The 17268-nt window shown below is 47.9% G+C and overlaps 6 protein-coding genes across 6 annotated transcripts; 4 read left to right on the top strand and 2 right to left on the bottom strand.

Moving 5' to 3' along the window:
• Window positions 1-634: 634 nt before the first annotated feature.
• BT62DRAFT_958534 (cysteine proteinase) lies at window positions 635-5054 on the top strand (the record flags this gene model as incomplete). The annotated part of the gene is made up of 19 exons (XM_043188457.1): window positions 635-707; window positions 765-906; window positions 969-1138; window positions 1190-1376; window positions 1428-1536; window positions 1589-1691; window positions 1747-1859; window positions 1910-2018; window positions 2069-2683; window positions 2729-2811; window positions 2861-3110; window positions 3171-3253; window positions 3299-3475; window positions 3533-3642; window positions 3695-3848; window positions 3898-4350; window positions 4400-4516; window positions 4568-4697; window positions 4755-5054. 19 exons carry the CDS (start codon window positions 635-637, stop codon window positions 4871-4873), a joined length of 3297 nt encoding a protein of 1098 aa, XP_043046087.1. The 3' UTR covers window positions 4874-5054.
• BT62DRAFT_1070337 (uncharacterized protein) lies at window positions 4615-6026 on the bottom strand. Its single transcript, XM_043178642.1, has 4 exons — window positions 5883-6026; window positions 5429-5821; window positions 5166-5380; window positions 4615-5112 (listed from the first exon to the last, which is right to left on the bottom strand). Exons 1-4 carry the CDS (start codon window positions 5971-5973, stop codon window positions 5086-5088), a joined length of 726 nt encoding a protein of 241 aa, XP_043046086.1. The 5' UTR covers window positions 5974-6026; the 3' UTR covers window positions 4615-5085.
• Window positions 6027-6155: 129 nt separating this feature from the next.
• BT62DRAFT_925147 (citrate synthase-like protein) lies at window positions 6156-8748 on the top strand. The gene is made up of 17 exons (XM_043184731.1): window positions 6156-6384; window positions 6435-6494; window positions 6550-6588; window positions 6645-6719; window positions 6780-6982; window positions 7036-7277; window positions 7327-7443; window positions 7499-7577; window positions 7630-7755; window positions 7813-7924; window positions 7978-8019; window positions 8080-8116; window positions 8169-8206; window positions 8256-8286; window positions 8340-8375; window positions 8436-8465; window positions 8515-8748. The coding sequence occupies exons 1-17, from the start codon at window positions 6307-6309 to the stop codon at window positions 8556-8558; spliced, it is 1389 nt and encodes a 462-aa protein (XP_043046085.1). The 5' UTR covers window positions 6156-6306; the 3' UTR covers window positions 8559-8748.
• On the bottom strand, window positions 8529-10149 carry BT62DRAFT_925146 (uncharacterized protein). The gene is made up of 5 exons (XM_043184730.1): window positions 10113-10149; window positions 9982-10059; window positions 9888-9931; window positions 9334-9839; window positions 8529-9274 (listed from the first exon to the last, which is right to left on the bottom strand). Exons 1-5 carry the CDS (start codon window positions 10117-10119, stop codon window positions 8779-8781), a joined length of 1131 nt encoding a protein of 376 aa, XP_043046084.1. The 5' UTR covers window positions 10120-10149; the 3' UTR covers window positions 8529-8778.
• A 48-nt stretch (window positions 10150-10197) lies between these two features.
• BT62DRAFT_925145 (protein phosphatase 2A regulatory B subunit) lies at window positions 10198-12772 on the top strand. Its single transcript, XM_043184729.1, has 7 exons — window positions 10198-10325; window positions 10377-10851; window positions 10905-11101; window positions 11155-12011; window positions 12062-12163; window positions 12213-12471; window positions 12528-12772. Exons 1-7 carry the CDS (start codon window positions 10302-10304, stop codon window positions 12624-12626), a joined length of 2013 nt encoding a protein of 670 aa, XP_043046083.1. The 5' UTR covers window positions 10198-10301; the 3' UTR covers window positions 12627-12772.
• Window positions 12773-13276: 504 nt separating this feature from the next.
• Window positions 13277-15821, top strand: BT62DRAFT_958524 (heat shock protein 70). Its single transcript, XM_043188456.1, has 9 exons — window positions 13277-13305; window positions 13354-13416; window positions 13473-13622; window positions 13674-13818; window positions 13870-14281; window positions 14332-14782; window positions 14839-15212; window positions 15267-15498; window positions 15555-15821. The coding sequence occupies exons 2-9, from the start codon at window positions 13370-13372 to the stop codon at window positions 15688-15690; spliced, it is 1947 nt and encodes a 648-aa protein (XP_043046082.1). The 5' UTR covers window positions 13277-13305; window positions 13354-13369; the 3' UTR covers window positions 15691-15821.
• The last annotated feature ends 1447 nt before the right edge of the window (window positions 15822-17268 follow it).

Below are 17268 nucleotides of genomic sequence, written 5' to 3'. Positions count from 1 at the left end.
GGCCAACATCATGTATATCATTCTACTAAGTACATGCATTACATTGAGTAAATCTGTAAGCCTACTTCGTTCGAGTGTCATTGAGCAGTAAAAAGCGACAGCGACCTTTGGAAACGAAGAGGCAACGCCAATTGAGAGTGAAGTAGCACCTGGATGGTCATAAAACCTGACCATCCCGGCGCTTAGCTACCGGTTTCAAAACGAGCGCAGCAGTCGAACACCCCCTAGAAGCCTTCTGTTACACGATGTTGACTCATTACCGACAGTGGACAGCGGAAAGGCTGGCGAAGTCCTGTTAAAAAACAAGGATATCCTGTTGAGACAATTTAAGGATCGTGACTGAGTGAAAAGGAAAATAGGAAAACGGACCAATTTGTACCCGGAGGATGCCGGAGATGGCATTTGTCAGCATTTGTGGCAATTCCAGAGTCACTTGGTAAGGCTCAACACCCTACGTATCTAACATCCAGTCTCTCCAACTCTGTCATCCACGTCTTGCTGTAAAGGTCCTTCATTAATCAAGGCCTGGGACCATACCTTAGATTTACCTGTTCCAGGGCATGGTGCGTCGCTATCTTTTATCCGACATCTCTCATGTTGACCGCCGCCTCGTCTTTATTTACAGACCGACAATATGGATGTTCTAGACGAGAAAGTAAACGGAGGCCCCCCCCTTGAAGTCAACGAGGTTATTTCTGTTCGAGATCGTATGTCATTCTACGTTTCCCTCTTCTTTGCGCATATCTCATCTCAAATCGTGGCAGATGAGGCATTCGCCACCAAACACCTCCCTGACATGGGCTACGATGTCAAAGACTTTCAAGTTTCTCATTGGCGGGTAGGAAACTGGAAGAAACTCGACAAGAAACTCACAGGTCCAGAGTTTGAATGCGGCGGTCATAAATGGTGTGTCGCCTATCTGACATCTTTCTGTTGCATCATCCTCAGCTTGATCATTTGCATTTCAGGCGTATACTACTTTTCCCATTTGGAAACTCTAATGCCCCTCCAAATGATACCGTGTCTGTCTATCTTGACTATGCGGACCCTAAGAAGGCCCCCGAGGGCTGGCACGCATGTGCACAGTTTGCACTCGTTATATCAAATATTAATGACCCTACTGTGTTCACCGTCAGCCGTGTGTATGAGCCATTTCTTCCGGTGCTCAAAGCTGACTATTGCTTATAAGATGCTCATCATCGATTCATCGCTGAAGAATGCGACTGGGGTTTCACCCGGTTTAGTGAACTGAAAAAGCTGTTCTCTAAGCAGGAAGGTCATACTCGACCCATAATCGAGGAAGATTCTGCAGATATATCTGTCTTCGTGCGCGTTCTGGAAGATCCCACTGGTGTGCTTTGGCACAATTTTGTCAAGTGAGGATGCACGTTTCCATTCTTTACCTAGGACTTATTTCCCTTGTCCAGTTATGATTCGAAAAAGGAGACAGGATTTGTAGGTTTAAAGAACCAGGGTGCGACCTGCTACATGAACTCGCTGCTCCAATCGCTCTACTGCACTCGATATTTCCGTCGAGTATGTTGCGTCTCGTTTTGGCGGTATCTGCTTATCAAATCCTGTCCTTCAGGCTGTATATCAAATTCCTACAGAGGATGACCATCCGACTGAGAGTGTTGCCCTCGCTCTACAGCGTGTGTTCTATCATCTTCAAACCTCCGACCAACCCGTAGGTATGTAACCGGTTTGGCTTCAAGTTATAGGCTTCGTTGTAACGACACGTCTCAGGCACAACTGAGTTGACCAAGTCCTTTGGTTGGAAGTCGTTGGATTCTTTCTTACAACATGATGTTCAAGAGTTCAACCGGGTCTTACAAGATAAGTTGGAGTCTAAGATGAAGGTCTGTCCATCTCTCAAAACATTATGGATATCCTTCTTACGCTCTGCTAGGGTACTATAGCAGAAGGCGCTATTGCAAAGCTCTTTTTAGGAAAGATGAAAAGCTATATCAAGTGCGTCGGCGTGAATTACGAGTCATCAAGGAGCGAAGAGTTCAATGGTACGATTTTCCCCCAATCGTCAATGGCGTGTTAAGCTGATTGTGCGCAGATATTCAACTCAATGTCAAGGGCATGAAGAACCTTTATGAGTCCTTCAAGGATTACGTAGCTGTCGAAACTCTGGACGGAGAGAACAAATACCAAGCCGAAGGTTATGGCCTTCAAGATGCGAAGAAAGGCATAATCTTTGAGTCCTTCCCACCCGTTTTGCATCTCCAGCTCAAGCGGTTTGAGTACGACATCCAGCGTGATGCCATGGTCAAAATCAATGATCGCCATGAATTCCCGTTTGAGATTGACCTCGCCGAATTTTTAGATCCTTCAGCGGATCGATCGAAACCTTGGTTGTACAAGCTTCATGGAGTCTTGGTGCATTCGGGTGACCTTCATGGCGGACATTACTTTGCTTTGATCAAGCCTGATCGTGAAACGCGGTGGTTAAAGTTTGACGATGATCGTGTGACACCCGTTACCGACAGGGAGGTCTTGGAGGAGAATTACGGTGGGGAAGTATTAAATGGTATGCATCAGGGTTTACAGCAGCGAAATCAGACCCGTGCAGTGAAACGTTTCACAAACGCGTATATGTTGGTGTACATTAGGGAATCGGCCATTGATGAAGTACTACCTCCGTTCACGGAGGAGGATACCCCTGCTCATCTCAGTAAGTTCATTTTTCCAAGCGAAAATCATATCTAATCATTTGTAGAGCGACGACTGGACGAGGAGCGGTTACAGATTGAAGCCAAGAAACGAGAAAGAGAAGAGCAACATCTGTTCTTAACTGCAAAAGTGAGCATCTTATCGTGCCTTGGCTTTCTGGATCTAATGAGATTTGTAGGTCATAACTGATGACACTTTTGCTCATCACGAAGGTTTTGATTTGGCCACGTTTGATGACAAGAACTGGCCGCCCTCTGAATTGCCGAGCTTCCGCGTCTTGAAACAGGAAACATACAAAGTCTTTAAGGCTCGGGTCGCTCAACATTTTCATTATCCGGAAAATCAGATTCGTTTATGGGTTCTTGTTAATCGACAAAATAAGACCGTGCGGCCTGATACGCACATTCCTGAGAACGAGCCAACCTTGAGTAAGTTTAGAAAGACTATATTTATGACGTGGACTTCTAGCTCACAAATATCTATTCTAGCTGTTGAGGTGATCCGTAATAATATGGCGGCAAGACAAACCGATCTTCGCTTATATTTAGATGTCATTCCTGATCCAACCAAGGTAAGCAGCATCCATAACTTGTTATGATATCTAATTTTCTCGTAGGCCGATATTCCTCCACAATCCATTATGGTCTTTCTGAAGCACTTCGACACGTCAAAGCAAACGCTACTAGGAGCTGGGAAGGTTTACATGCTACGAACAAGTAAAGTCGGCGATTTAGTTGCTCTGATCAACGAACGGATGCGGTGGACGCCAGGGACGCCAATCAAGTTGTATGAGGTATGTCTACGTTACCTGAGCAGTCTTGTTTTCAGTTATCTGACTCGACCCTGTCAGGAAATTAAACCTGGCATGATCGAAGCAATGAAACCAAAGATGACATTCGCCCAAAGCGAGATTCAAGATGGGGATGTGATTTGTTTCCAAGTTGATTTACCGGATAAGGAGTGAGTCTACCGCTATCGTACAGCAGTGTATGTACCATTGATACCACGACAGGATTCACGACCTTGAGAGCCAAGGTCTTCACTCCAATCCCATGGGATACTACGATTTCTTGCAAAACCGGGTCATGATTATCTTCCGACCCAAGATAGACGAATCCGATCCCGAATTCAATTTGGTCTTGAGCAAGAAGCACAATTATGACACGGTGAGATTTCCCCACACGTTTTCGCAGCTTGTCTGACGGAGTTATGTAGATGTCTATGAAAGCCGGTGAATATCTACGACACGATCCAATTAAACTACGATTCACGACAACTCATGCTACTAACGGTCAACCCAAATCAATTCTCAAGCGGTCTTTGAACCAAAGCGTGGGAGAAATCATGACGCCCTATTACACCACAAGTACAGTCATTCTCTATGAGAAGTTGGACGTCAGTATAGTTGAGCTGGAGACCAAGCGAAGTCTAAAGGTTGTGTGGACGGGTATTCACAACAAGGAGGAGGCATCCCATTCCTTCTTACTTCCCAAAACCAGCTCTGTGCACGACTTGGCAGAAAATCTTGCGAAGCTTGTGACGTTGACGCCAACGGGTACAGCGAAAATCCGGGTCTTCGAGATATCGAAGGATGGAAAGACACAGAAGGAGTTTACCGGCTCAGAAATGATAGGGAACATTCCTGACCCAGTGGAGCTCTTTGCCGAGGTATTACACGCTTCTATCCAGTCAACTTTTCTCATGACGTTCATTCTAGGAAATTCCTCGAGAAGAACTAGAAGCCGATGACTCCGACAAGGTCATTGGTGTCTTCCACTTCTCGAAAGAGGTTTCTCGTACGCACGGAGTGCCTTTCAAATTTGTTGTGAAGCGGGTGAGCTTATTTCTACCCTTTTAAGGTCGAAGATGATTTATGATGTCTTAGGGCGAGAAATTCGCTGACACGAAAAAGCGACTACAAGCACGGATAGGTGTATCTGATAGAGATTTGACCAAATATCGATTTGCCTTGATCCAAGTGTCTACGTTCAAGCAACCATCATACATCGAAGATGGTACGCATCTTCTGTTCCCCACAACAATGCTTAGTATTGATGGCGTCTTCATCGCAGATGATACCATCTACGAACATCAGTTTGCGCCGGAAGACGTGCTCGGCCTTGACCATGTAGACAAATCCGGGAAAACAAGATCAGGTGCTGGAGAGAAAGCAATCGTAATCAGAGGATAAATATGGATCTGTGTTATTCTTGCGTTTTCGTTCGTCAGGGAACCTTTGTTACACATCTCATTCACGCTATTTCTTCCCGTTCATCATTGTACATTTCTCGCTCACTCGTCAATTACAGTAAATTTCTCAGCTTTTGCTATGTAAAATGGAATTATTATTGCGCCAGGCCTATATGAGTGGGGAAATAAATAATTGTGGTATCCTTATTGAGGTCACTTGCGTTTCTTATTTTTCCTAGCCTGTCCACCAAGAGGTTAGTGGTGAATCTTACTCAGGACGGCCAATGACGTACATTCTTTGACACGAATTTTTGGGACCCCTCACCGTCACTGGAGGCAACGCTTTCGGCACTGTTGCTGGGGAGTGGTGGTTGGAGACTATTCGTTGACTTTGGGCTTGTCGCGCTTATAGACGCCGCGGATGCTTTGGGGGAGTTAGATGAAGGGGCTGTCGATGCCGGTGGAGGAAGCGTAGGCAGAGCATGTGCCTTCACGCCGTATTTCAGTTCTACCAACAAATTAGCATTTGAAAGGGAAAGTCAGGAAACAGACTTACCCAAATCCACCTTGTTGTTTGAAATCTGCTCAAAGGTTGCCCGAATTTTATCGTTGGCAATAATTTCATTTGCTGTCCCAAAGATCATTTGGCCCCAGCCTTCCAAGAAAGAGTTTGCCTCGGTGACGACCTCCATAACTTCGCCTTCGAGTTCTCTCTCCGCAGCAAGCAGGCTGTTCCAAAGATCATCACCTACGGATCCTTTTTGAAGCAGGTTCTGAAGTGCAGGTTTATCCTCCCTAACGCGAATGACTCGATACACATCCGCGACTGCTCGACGGACAAGAGCAGCTTTGAGCAGCGCGTCCGGAGTTGGCGGGTCAGTTTTTTGGAGAAGAGTTACATAGGTATTTCGTTCTGGATGCGAAGAAAAGTATGGTTCAAATGTCTGCGCTACGAAACGCGGTCACGTAAGTCTTATCTTGTCCGTCAGAAGAGTGGATGAAAGAGATACCTGACGTGTGTTTGCGGTAATAGTGACTGAAGATGAACAAGGCTCCGAACACAACGATGATATATGCAAAAGGAACGAGAATGGAAGCCATTATCAAAAAGCGTCCGGCGTCGTTGATAGCGTTGCAATTAAGGAGACGAGGATAGCTGGCGGCAGCATATTCCCACTGCCAACGTGTACACTTGTAATTTGCAATGCTATTTTGCCATATTTGTTTCCCAAGGCGACAACCTGATGACGTACGTCGGGAAGCCCGCAGATATTTCCGGTTATCTTTTTTGCAATTACCCCGGATTATAACGGGGCAGTCTGGCACAGTTTGGGGTTAACGTTGAAGCATAATTCGAGTATAAAAAGGGCTCCCCGCATCCCCCCCACATCCCCCCCAACTTGTGCTCCAACCACCACCTTCTCTCTACTCAAAATGATGCGCCAGACTTGTATCCGGATGCCTGCGCGTCCTATCGCTGCCAGGTTGTACTGCAGATCCCTCTCCACACAGGTGACCTTACTTACGTCCCCGCCGTTCGACACGCTCACTGATCGACGCAGTCCCTCAAAGATGCTATAAAGGAGACCATTCCTGTCAAGCAAGAGCAGCTCAAGCGCATTGTATGTCTCCTTCACGCTCCGTCGCGTCCCCAAAGTCATCTAAGTCATTGTTCAGAAAGCCCAGCATGCCGGCACGACGATTGGAGAAGTCAAGGTACGAGTCGGATGATGCTATCCATCAGTCATGAGCCCAACCCATCTACCTCTCAGGTCGAGAACGTAATTGGTGGTATGAGAGGTCTGAAAGCTATGCTTTGGGATTCATCTGTGTTGGATCCCGAAAAGGTGACATATAACCCCCCCTCGTTTGACAACGGCTTCGTTCCCTGACAGATATCGACATAGGGAATTCGTTTCCATGGACTATCCATTCCAGACTGTCAGCAGCAACTTCCAGCTGCTCCAGGAGGCAAAGAAATGATTGCCGAAAGCATGCTTTGGCTTCTGCTCACCGGAAAGGTTCCGTCTGAAGCCCAGACGCGTACTCTTTCTCGTGATCTTGTCGAGCGCGGAACGCTACCCAACTATGTGGAGAAACTAATTGATTCGTGAGCATTGACCCCATCGTGCCTGTCTAGACTAACCTTTGGATATGAAATAGCTTACCGGCAACGCTGCACCCAATGACACAACTGGGAATGGGTGTCGCCGCATTAAACCATGACAGTTTATTCCAAGCAGCTTACGAGAAGGGAATTAAAAAGTCTGAATATTGGGAGGCAACTCTTGAGGACTGTCTCAACCTCATCTCGCGTCTTCCTGCCCTAGCCGCCCGAATCTACCGCAATGTCTACAATCCCGGTAAAGCTATGGAAAGCCTCGACAAGAATTTGGATCTTGTCGGTAAGCCAAGTCTATGGCATATCCTTGACGCGTCCAATCTCCTTTGTAGGAAATTATGTCCGCCTGCTAGGATTCGGGGACAATCACAGTCTAACCGAATATTTGCGGCTATATATCGCTCTCCATGGTGATCATGAGGGAGGAAACGCGTCTGCTCACACCGCTCGTATGTATTATTGATCATTGCCAAGGCCTCCACTGATGCTACCAATTCATTCTAGACTTGGTAGGATCCACCCTGTCGGATCCGTACTTATCTTATTCGGCGGCGCTCTTCGCCCTGGCCGGTCCCCTCCACGGGTAAGTTCTCTACAGTCGGAAGTGGACACGGCCTGACGCGTTTTCTCTGTAGCTTGGCGAATCAGGAGGTTCTTCGATGGCAAATGGCTATGCAAACGGAGATCGGCAGCGATGTCACTCATGACAGGATCAAAGAATATTTGTGGAAGACCCTCAAGAGCGGTCAAGTGGTACCTGGGTATGATCGATGTCTATTACTGTTCAAAAATTCGAATCTGATGATTATTTGTTCAAGATACGGTCACGGTGTCTTGCGTAATCCAGACCCTCGCTTCATAGCCCTCCAACAGTTTTGTGACTCCAAACCCGAACTGCAGGACAGTCCAATTATCCAGCTTGTGAAGAAGGTACGCGAAGGACCGTAAATCAACTCCGAGTGCTAAATCGTCCTACATCATAGACCTATGAAGTTGCTCCCGGCGTACTGAAAGAGCACGGCAAGGTATACGACAATCCTCCTTTTGTCGGGACAACAATGATGCTTATGAAATGTAATACTTAGACCAAAAATCCTTACCCTAATGTTGATGCGACGTCCGGTAAGAACGCATCCTCTGTTCGGCTCCACCTGGGTACTGATTCCATGAACAGGTTGTGTTTTGTACCACTATGGTCTCACCCAATTCAAGGTAATTTCAACACTACTGTTTTGCATCAATCCAACTCAATGTCTTCCAGTATTACACTGTGATATTTGGTGTTTCCCGAGGTTAGTCAAATGTTTGGGTCTTGAATAGCCCGGTAATCTGACTTGGCATCAAGCTCTGGGTTGTATAACACAGCTTGTTTGGGCTAGAGGTGTGTTGCTCAAATTTCAGTACATTGCGTACTTCAGTTGACTGACTTCTACTCTCACAGCACTTGGTTTGCCTTTGGAAAGACCCAAATGTAAGGATCTCGTTCTCCCTGTCTTGCGATGCTCTAACCTTCTCTGTAGCCCTCTCTTTGGATGCCATCGAGAAGTTGGCAAAATCTGCTTGAACGACATGTAACATAATCATACTGAAATGGCAATGACCGTGGTGTTGAATTGCCACCTCATACCTAAGAATTACAATTACACGTCCATCGATCTTGAAAGAGAGAAAGAAAGTACACGATATAGGGCACAAGATGTGATAGTAATACTTCATAAACCCAGTATAAAGTGATAGATAAGGGTATCCGGATGCACAAGCGTTGCGAGGAACAGTCTCTAGTGCTAAAACCTCCGTACTTGCTGAGGGCCTTGTCCATGATGGTGAGAGGGCATCTGCTGCTGCTGTGTAGGACCAGACATCATCTGTTGGGGTGGACGGCCATGCGCCCCTGGCATATGACCGGGGCCTGGTGGCATGCCAGGACGCATCTGAGTCGGAGGAGGTCGGCCATGTGGGCCAGGGCCAGCACCCGTGGGGTAGCCTTGAGCTTGAGGCAGAGCTCCATATCCTGGTCCAGAAGGTCCTTGTCCTGGAGGAAACCCGCGCTGGGGCATTGGTTGACCTTGGAATCCAGGCCCCGGGTTCACGTGAGGGGGTAAGGTATTGGCGTGTTGAGGGGTAGGGCGTGGCTGAGGAGGAGGCATATTCACAGGTGGTCGTTGCGATGTGTTTGTGGCAGGACCAGGATCACGAAGAGAAACAGGGGAGGGTCGGCCTCCGTTTGTTATCGGAGGTTGTTTAGTGGGGTTCTTTTCCGCAGCTTTGACAATTTCATCGCTGCGAAGACATAAGATGATATGCAGTAGACAGACAATGAAAAATATTTTAGAACATACTCAAGCAGATTGAGAGCGGCGCAAAGAACGACCCATTCGACGCAATCCTCATTCCCTTCGCCCAAAGTCTGCCAAACAGCCTTTTCTTCCGCAGTCTTGCCAGTGATGCTGATCCTTGTTCCGCCACCGTTAGGTCCGGGAGGATTCTTCTGTATCTTTCCAAACTCGATGCGCTTGGGGGGTATATTATGGCCAGCATAAGCAAAGTAGAACATGCTCCAGAACGCCGCATTAGGATTTGGCTTTGAGATCTGAAATAACGGTAGATCCGCTGAATCTGGGGAAGGCAGCGAAAGCTTGTATATGGGAGAAATGACGCCGGTATTGGCAATTGACCATTTAAGGTTGCGAGAGGCTTCACAGCGTACAACGCGCGAGCCTGACGACGATGAATGACCGGGATCTGATGCTGAAGCCTTGCCGATATCTTTTGGGCGAGGGGGGAACAGCTTAGCAACGCAAAGATCACCTTGTGGCGACGGCGTTAAGAGATAGTTCTCGGAATTCTATGGAAGTATGACAACGAGGTAAAGTCAAAAGACGAAGATACGCACAAAGTTCGTGTGCAGATAAGAGTACAAGATATTGGAAGGCTGGCCTGCACGATATAAGCCAAATACCCGGTCGTCGAAAGCGGTTAGAACCTACCATGAGGAGTAACGATGAGGGTTGGTAGGTGATCCGGGATAGGTGGGTGGGTGGGTGAGGTATAGACTGAGTATATTGCTGCAAAGGAGTCAGGAAAGGGGCCAATATAGATGCTGTAGGGCGGTACTTGCCTGCCATCCGTGTCGCGATGATGATTGTCAGAGGTCAAGGTCACTTTCGCAGCAGCTGCAGGAATCTGTCACGGTCACGCTTTGTCACAATTGTCACGGATCTGCTCCATCGACTTTCCATCGATCCAAGCACTCAACGACGCCAGCAGTTGCACCCTTTACTGGCATATCAGTGTCTTCCTTTCTACCATGAAGGGCCTCAAGAAAACATTGGTATGATTTCCAGCTTCTCTCAGCGCGTATCTTATCGTCAACGGCGTATAGCTCAACCGGAAAGGCTCCCAAACGTCGCAGGAAAGCCCATCCAAGAAGGAGTCCAAAGCGAATCATTCCTCTGCGCCTTTACCGCCGCCACCCAATACAGCAAAGCCGCTCCCTGTTCTAGGTGGCTCTGCCGTTGCCAGTGCTCTAAATACGCAACCGCGGTCTGCTTCGCCAGCTTCCACAAGTCCAAGCGTTCCAGATCGCAGACAGTCTGCTGAAGCGCCAGCACCTCCCTCAATTGTCGTCGTCAGCTCCGATAATGGACATGATCCTGTTCATCGTCCTCCTCATTTCGGCGGTCAGCCAGAGAGACATCCCCCTCCTGATGCAATACCACCACGCGCAACCCTCAATCGTCTCCGGGCTGGTCCTAAGGATACTATACCAATCGTCGGGAAACCTCCGAGGAAGCAAAGAAGCAGTCGTTTTGTTGTTACCGAGAGGGTTGAGATTGAACGGTTGCCTCCATTCATGGGTTCGGTTTCACATTCGTCCTTCCTTACGCCATCCATTCATTTTCGTGCTTAGAAACTGCTCCAAGTGAACGTCCTCAGTTATTTATACGAAAGCTCCATCAATGCCGCGTCTTGTTTGATTTTAATGACGCAAGCTCGGAACTGAAAGGCAAGCAGATTAAGGCCCAAACTCTACACGAGATGCTGGAGTACATCACTACTCAGAGGGGCGTCATCACTGAGAGTGTATACCCGGAAGTTGTCAATATGGTTCGTTTTCACCACTCAGTTCAGTTGTGCCATGCTTATGCCAGCTTTTCCAGTTTGCTTCCAACCTCTTCAGATCCATACCCCCACCTGTAAATCCGACTGGTGATGCTTTTGACCCTGAAGAAGATGAACCGGTTCTTGAACTTGCATGGCCGCACCTTCAAATCGTTTACGAGTTCTTTCTGCGTTTTATCGAAAGCCCTGATTTCAACACAAATATGGCTAAACGCTACATCGACCAACCTTTCGTCCTCAATCTTCTTGAACTCTTTGATTCTGAAGATCCTCGGGAGCGCGACTTTCTCAAAACTACACTGCATCGCATCTATGGAAAATTCCTTAACCTCCGCGCCTTCATACGACGGTCTATCAACAATGTATTCTTCCATTTCGTCTACGAAACTGAACGGCACAATGGTATTGCGGAGCTACTGGAAATTCTAGGGTCTATCATCAACGGTTTTGCGTTGCCTCTCAAAGAAGAGCACAAGATCTTCCTTACTCGGGTGCTCATTCCGCTACACAAGGTGAAAAGCCTTTCGCTGTACCACCCGCAATTGGCGTATTGCGTTGTTCAGTTTTTGGAGAAGGATCCAGCATTAGCCGAAGAAGTTATGATGGGCTTGTTGAAGTACTGGCCAAAGGTGAATTCACCAAAGGAAGTCATGTTCCTAAACGAAGTAGAGGAAGTTCTGGACGTGACGGATCCGGTCGAATTTCAAAAAATACAGGTTGCCCTTTTCCACCAGCTTGCTCGCTGTATCAACAGCCAACACTTCCAAGTGGCTGAGCGGGCACTGTTGTATTGGAATAATGAGTATGTTGTGAACTTAATGAGCGACAATCTTGCCATCATTCTGCCGATTGTGTTCCCTGCGCTGTATACTAATTCAAAATCCCACTGGAATCGGTGAGTGCCCTAGAGCATACGTTTAGATTTTCCACTAAATGCACCATTAGAACGATCCATGGAATGGTGTACAATGCATTGAAGTTATTCATGGAGATCAACCCCGATCTTTTCGACGATTCAATGCAACAGTTCAAGGAGAGGCAGTACAGGTAAGCGCCTGAGACTCAATCTGGACCTTGATTCTTACCCGTCGACCAGAGAACAACAGCATGCTGTTGACCGTTACAACGCGTGGCAGAAGATGCGGGAAAAAGCGCTGCGCAACGCTCCCGGAGGCAAGATGCCTGTAGGCTATCACGAAATTCCGCATGTGCCTCCACCACCCCCACCGACCGTCGACGACAACGATATTATGGATCTATCTATGGAGCTCAACGCGGCCTCAATTGATGATGTAACGGGTGATCTAGACGAACGCGGGATTGAGCGGGTACCTATGGCGGATCCAGGATTGGACGTATGTTGATTTGCCTGCGTACGCTGGAGACATCAGTCTTACTTGGCGTGATTTAGCGAACATATCCCGACGTCGGGACCACTGAACTAACATCAGGTCAAAGCCCACATGTGCGGCGCAAAAGTGTTCTCCCAGGTGCGTGCCTCTTTTTTTAAACTAGGATCAGTCGTTGTCAACGATTGTCTTCAGTTGATCCCAGTGTGTTACGCGACTTGCAGGCACATCGAAGCCTTGACGATGTTGCAGGTCAGAACATAACTGATGGCGGGATGGGATCGTACCCGGGAGCATCGAGTTACTCATGAACCGTTAAGGTTTCCGGGACCCATTCCTGGCGGCTCTTCCATGAACATTGCTATTTCACCTGTTAAAAACCGATACCTTCATGACCTTTGTCATTATTTTACCTTCCTTGTCTCCCGTAATCCTGATTCATCGATTGTATGCCTCTTTTCAGTTCCCTTTGGAAAACTTTGTACTTTACCCGTGCTGTTGGCCTTGCATAAAGCTTCTTCGGTCTCTCTTTTTCTCTCTGATAGTAGCTTACACGTAGTACATCTAGAATCATAGCTGCTTTGAGCTGGATGTGCCACTGTAATTGAGGGTTTGCGAAAGAGCAGGAAGACGCCGGAAAGTTGTAGAAGGGAATAGAGTCACACGAGGTGACATCAGATATATCACGTGTACAAGAATGGCTATAGAAGGTTCTGTACGTTTCTGCATTATTCTGTCAAGTTCTGGCGGTCGATGAAATATAAAAACAAGATTCTCGTGCGCCTTTCTCCTTCACATCTTGCCCCCCGCATTTTTTTCTTCACCACCTCCATTGCATAGGTTCGTCACTCGACAACCGACTCGACTGCATCCTTAGCGTTCCCGTAGACATTTATCTTTAACCATGTCGTCGTCAAAAGCTATCGGTATTGATCTGGGTACCACTTACTCGTACGTGTCTCCAAAAAAAAATTTCCCCTTTCGTTTTCATGACCTTTTTACTACAGCTGTGTCGGTGTCTGGCAGAATGACCGTGTTGAGATCATCGCCAATGACCAAGGTAACCGGACGACACCTTCGTATGTCTCCTTCTCCGACAACGAGCGTCTCATCGGCGATGCTGCCAAGAACCAAGTCGCCATGAACCCCCACAACACGTATGTGGTCTCGAGTTCCTTTTCAAGTCGGTACTCATAGATCATACACAGCGTCTTCGATGCAAAGCGTCTCATTGGACGCAAGTTCCAAGACGCGGAAGTGCAGGCTGATATCAAGCACTTCCCTTTCAAGGTCTTTGACAAGGGTGGAAAGCCGTACATTCAGGTTGAATATCGGGGTGAACAGAAGGATTTCGTATGTGGTTTCACTGCTACATTCATTTATGTTTGCTCATCTTTTCTCTAGTCCCCCGAAGAAATTTCATCCATGGTCCTTCTTAAGATGAAGGAGACCGCGGAGTCTTACCTCGGCACTACCATCAATAACGCCGTCGTTACTGTCCCTGCTTACTTTAACGACTCTCAACGTCAAGCTACCAAGGATGCTGGAACCATTTCTGGCATGAACGTCCTTCGTATCATCAACGAACCCACAGCTGCTGCCATTGCCTACGGTCTTGATAAGAAGGTGACCGGTGAACGCAACGTCCTCATCTTTGATCTTGGTGGAGGAACTTTTGATGTGTCCCTCTTGACCATCGAAGAGGGTATCTTCGAAGTGAAGGCCACTGCTGGTGACACTCACTTGGGTGGTGAGGACTTCGATAACCGTCTCGTCAATCATTTCGTCCAGGAGTTCAAGCGAAAGAACAAGAAAGGTATGTTTTCTATACGTGTTCACAATAGCTAGCTAATGATATTTCTCCAGATCTTTCCTCTAACCCTCGTGCTCTCCGTCGTCTCCGTACCGCTTGCGAACGTGCAAAGCGTACTCTCTCATCTGCCGCCCAGACTTCGATCGAAATCGACTCTCTCTTTGAGGGTATCGACTTCTACACTTCCCTTACCCGTGCTCGTTTCGAGGAGCTGTGTCAGGACTTGTTCCGAAGCACCCTCGACCCTGTCGAGAAGGTTCTTCGGGATTCCAAGATCGACAAATCCAACGTACACGAGATCGTCTTGGTCGGCGGTTCCACTCGTATCCCCCGTATCGTCAAGCTCGTGTCTGACTTCTTCAATGGCAAGGAGCCCAACAAGAGCATCAACCCTGACGAGGCTGTTGCTTACGGTGCGGCCGTGCAGGCTGCTATCCTCTCTGGTGACACTTCGGAGAAGACCCAGGATCTCCTGCTTCTCGATGTTGCCCCCTTGTCTCTCGGGTGAGTTACCTCTTTCTTTCCTCAGCAATACACATTTCTGAGTACTTTTTCTTTAGTATCGAGACCGCTGGTGGCGTCATGACTGCCCTTATCAAGAGGAACACTACTGTTCCCACTAAGAAGTCGGAAACCTTCTCCACCTACGCTGACAACCAGCCTGGTGTGTTGATCCAGGTGTTTGAAGGTGAACGTGCTCGCACCAAGGACAACAACTTGCTCGGTAAATTCGAACTCTCTGGTATCCCCCCCGCTCCACGTGGTGTCCCTCAAATTGAGGTCACCTTTGATATTGATGCCAATGGTATCTTGAACGTGTCAGCATCTGACAAGACCACTGGGAAGTCGAATCGCATCACTATCACCAACGACAAGGGCCGTCTATCGAAGGAGGAAATTGAGCGCATGGTTAACGAAGCCGAGAAATACAAGGGTATGCTATTGTTTATAATCAGCAGTGATTCTTTGTTGACTTTGTTATTTCTAGCCGAAGATGAGGCCGCTGCTGCCCGTATCACTGCCAAGAACAGCCTCGAGTCGTACGCATACAATTTGCGCAACTCGATGACAGAGGAGAAACTCGCCGACAAGTTCGAGGCCTCTGATAAGTCCCGTCTGGAGACCGCTGTCCACGAGACCATCTCATGGCTCGATAACTCGCAAGAGGCCTCCAAGGAAGAGTATGAGGAGAAGCAGAAAGAGCTAGAGGCCATTGCGAAGTGAGTATTTTCTGTTTCACAGTCGGACCCGTCGTTCCTTACTGTTCTTCTTCTAGCCCCATCATGCAGAAACTCTATGGTGCTGCAGGTGGTGCTCCTGGTGGTGCTCCTGGTGGCTTCCCCGGCGGCGCACCAGGCGGTTTCCCTGGCGGCGCAAGCGAGGATGGCCCTAGCGTCGAGGAAGTGGACTAAATGCGTCGGTGTTGCTAGGTCTCCATGCGTGTTTCTTTCGGACTGATGATCTGTACGGGCAAAAATTATAATGATTGCATTTCATGTACGCTACGCTTAGATAAAAATTCAACACCTGTATTTTATGCGGCCAATGAGTCTGATTGCAAGACTTGAGCCAAGTTTGTCGAAACAGCTGGCCATGGAAAGTGAACTGAGTGGTCGGTCATTGCAACTGAATGCGACCATGGGTCGCTCAGCGCTCAGCGTCGTCAAGTAAATAACGCGTTTCAAACCACTGTGGGCTCGTGTTCCATTCGGCATCGTCGAGTAGTATGCGGCCAAGTACGGGAACAAGCCTCTGACCGTTCCCCAAGGCTTCACCGTCGGCTGGCAGGACCCAGCGCATTGCTATCCGATGTTATGAAATCTACTGTATTTCATCGGCCTCCGCACTGTGGGAAGAGCCTCGTCCCGGGGGCCTCATACAGTCGAAATACTTGGTCACAGCAACGAGTCTAGTAGCAAGGCCTCTTAAACTCTGCGCCAAAGAGTTCTCGTTTCTTCATCAAAGGACATCATGCTTTATTCTTGAACAACGCTCGACAGCTTGAGTCAGCTCGAGCTCGGCGGCATTAACTATCCAATGAGGAGCTGAAGACCCGTCGTGCCAAGATATCTCGGAAACCTTCATGATTTGTCTAAATATTTCTAGGCTCTCCATTCATTTCTTCTGCTACCCCGAGACACAGACTGGGACACGATACTTTCCCTTCTTGATGCCAAATGCAGCTGCAAGATGCCTGGAAATTGACCTTCGACATCACAACCCAATCGGACGTCCGCGTCACGTCTTCAACTGATAGCAGAACCCGGCCCAAGTTTCTTCTTCCATGACAATTACCAGATGAACCAGTCTGGCTGTTGTCGATGCAGAGACATGAACGCAATCGCGACTGTGATTCGGTCCACCCATGCGATTCCCCATTGAAAAGAGTCACGGGCGTCAGTGGTGAAGTCAGTTCCGATAGTATTACTACTAGCTCTCGAACCTTGTCGCCGAAAGGAAAATGGGCGGAATTAGTGGATCATTTACTGCTCGTACGGTGCTTCCCTTGGTATTTATGACCTCGCGACTTCACTACGGATCTTCTTATCGGCTTTCCCGCAGTCCATCCTACTCCGACTGACGAAATTTGTAAATATCGGGGATACACCTGTGAAACCTATACCCTTACACCTGCCCCTTCACGTACTACTCATCGATCCTTCGCTGGCATTATCACCAACGAGGGACAAGAATTCCCAACCACGGTGAAAGGGACTGCGGACATCATAGAATGCACGAAGAATGCAGAAGCCGAAGCTGGACGGAGTGCGTACAGATTACGCTGATTACTTTGTTGACCAACGAAGAAAAGGTGGCGCACCCCGGGGCGTGGGGGTACTGTGTACTGCGTGCAATTCTTCAGCCTTCCTTTAATTAATATGATTATTGCAATGTATAGCAATATGTATTGAAATGGTGGGTTCGATTTACACACTTGAAAGCGTTGATAGGAGTTGAACTGATAAAAAAACTGGATAGTTCTGTCAATT

This window comes from Guyanagaster necrorhizus (genome assembly GCF_019112545.1).
Source record: "Guyanagaster necrorhizus MCA 3950 unplaced genomic scaffold BT62scaffold_1, whole genome shotgun sequence".
NCBI classification, from domain to species: domain Eukaryota; kingdom Fungi; phylum Basidiomycota; class Agaricomycetes; order Agaricales; family Physalacriaceae; genus Guyanagaster; species Guyanagaster necrorhizus.
This window is presented reverse-complemented; position numbering and strand designations above follow the sequence as displayed.

What these genes read in the sequence shown, in the direction of transcription:
- BT62DRAFT_925146 (XM_043184730.1), bottom strand. An exon ending in CCTCATCGTTACTCCTCATG is followed by an intron (nt 9,932 to 9,981) that starts GTAGGTTCTAAC and finishes TATATCGTGCAG; the next exon opens with GCCAGCCTTCCAATATCTTG. An exon ending in CTTATCTGCACACGAACTTT is followed by an intron (nt 9,840 to 9,887) that starts GTGCGTATCTTC and finishes ATACTTCCATAG; the next exon opens with AATTCCGAGAACTATCTCTT.
- BT62DRAFT_1070337 (XM_043178642.1), bottom strand. Translation starts at nt 5,973, where the DNA reads ATGGCTTCCATTCTCGTTCCTTTTGCATATATCATCGTTGTGTTCGGA. An exon ending in AAACAACAAGGTGGATTTGG is followed by an intron (nt 5,381 to 5,428) that starts GTAAGTCTGTTT and finishes ATTTGTTGGTAG; the next exon opens with AACTGAAATACGGCGTGAAG. An exon ending in AAAAATTCGTGTCAAAGAAT is followed by an intron (nt 5,113 to 5,165) that starts GTACGTCATTGG and finishes CTTGGTGGACAG; the next exon opens with GCTAGGAAAAATAAGAAACG.
- BT62DRAFT_925147 (XM_043184731.1), top strand. Translation starts at nt 6,307, where the DNA reads ATGATGCGCCAGACTTGTATCCGGATGCCTGCGCGTCCTATCGCTGCC. An exon ending in AAGAGCAGCTCAAGCGCATT is followed by an intron (nt 6,495 to 6,549) that starts GTATGTCTCCTT and finishes GTCATTGTTCAG; the next exon opens with AAAGCCCAGCATGCCGGCAC. An exon ending in TACTGAAAGAGCACGGCAAG is followed by an intron (nt 8,020 to 8,079) that starts GTATACGACAAT and finishes TGTAATACTTAG; the next exon opens with ACCAAAAATCCTTACCCTAA.
- BT62DRAFT_925145 (XM_043184729.1), top strand. Translation starts at nt 10,302, where the DNA reads ATGAAGGGCCTCAAGAAAACATTG. An exon ending in ACCCGGAAGTTGTCAATATG is followed by an intron (nt 11,102 to 11,154) that starts GTTCGTTTTCAC and finishes CAGCTTTTCCAG; the next exon opens with TTTGCTTCCAACCTCTTCAG. An exon ending in TGGCGGATCCAGGATTGGAC is followed by an intron (nt 12,472 to 12,527) that starts GTATGTTGATTT and finishes GGCGTGATTTAG; the next exon opens with CGAACATATCCCGACGTCGG.
- BT62DRAFT_958524 (XM_043188456.1), top strand. Translation starts at nt 13,370, where the DNA reads ATGTCGTCGTCAAAAGCTATCGGTATTGATCTGGGTACCACTTACTC. An exon ending in GCCATGAACCCCCACAACAC is followed by an intron (nt 13,623 to 13,673) that starts GTATGTGGTCTC and finishes GATCATACACAG; the next exon opens with CGTCTTCGATGCAAAGCGTC. An exon ending in CAAGCGAAAGAACAAGAAAG is followed by an intron (nt 14,282 to 14,331) that starts GTATGTTTTCTA and finishes ATATTTCTCCAG; the next exon opens with ATCTTTCCTCTAACCCTCGT.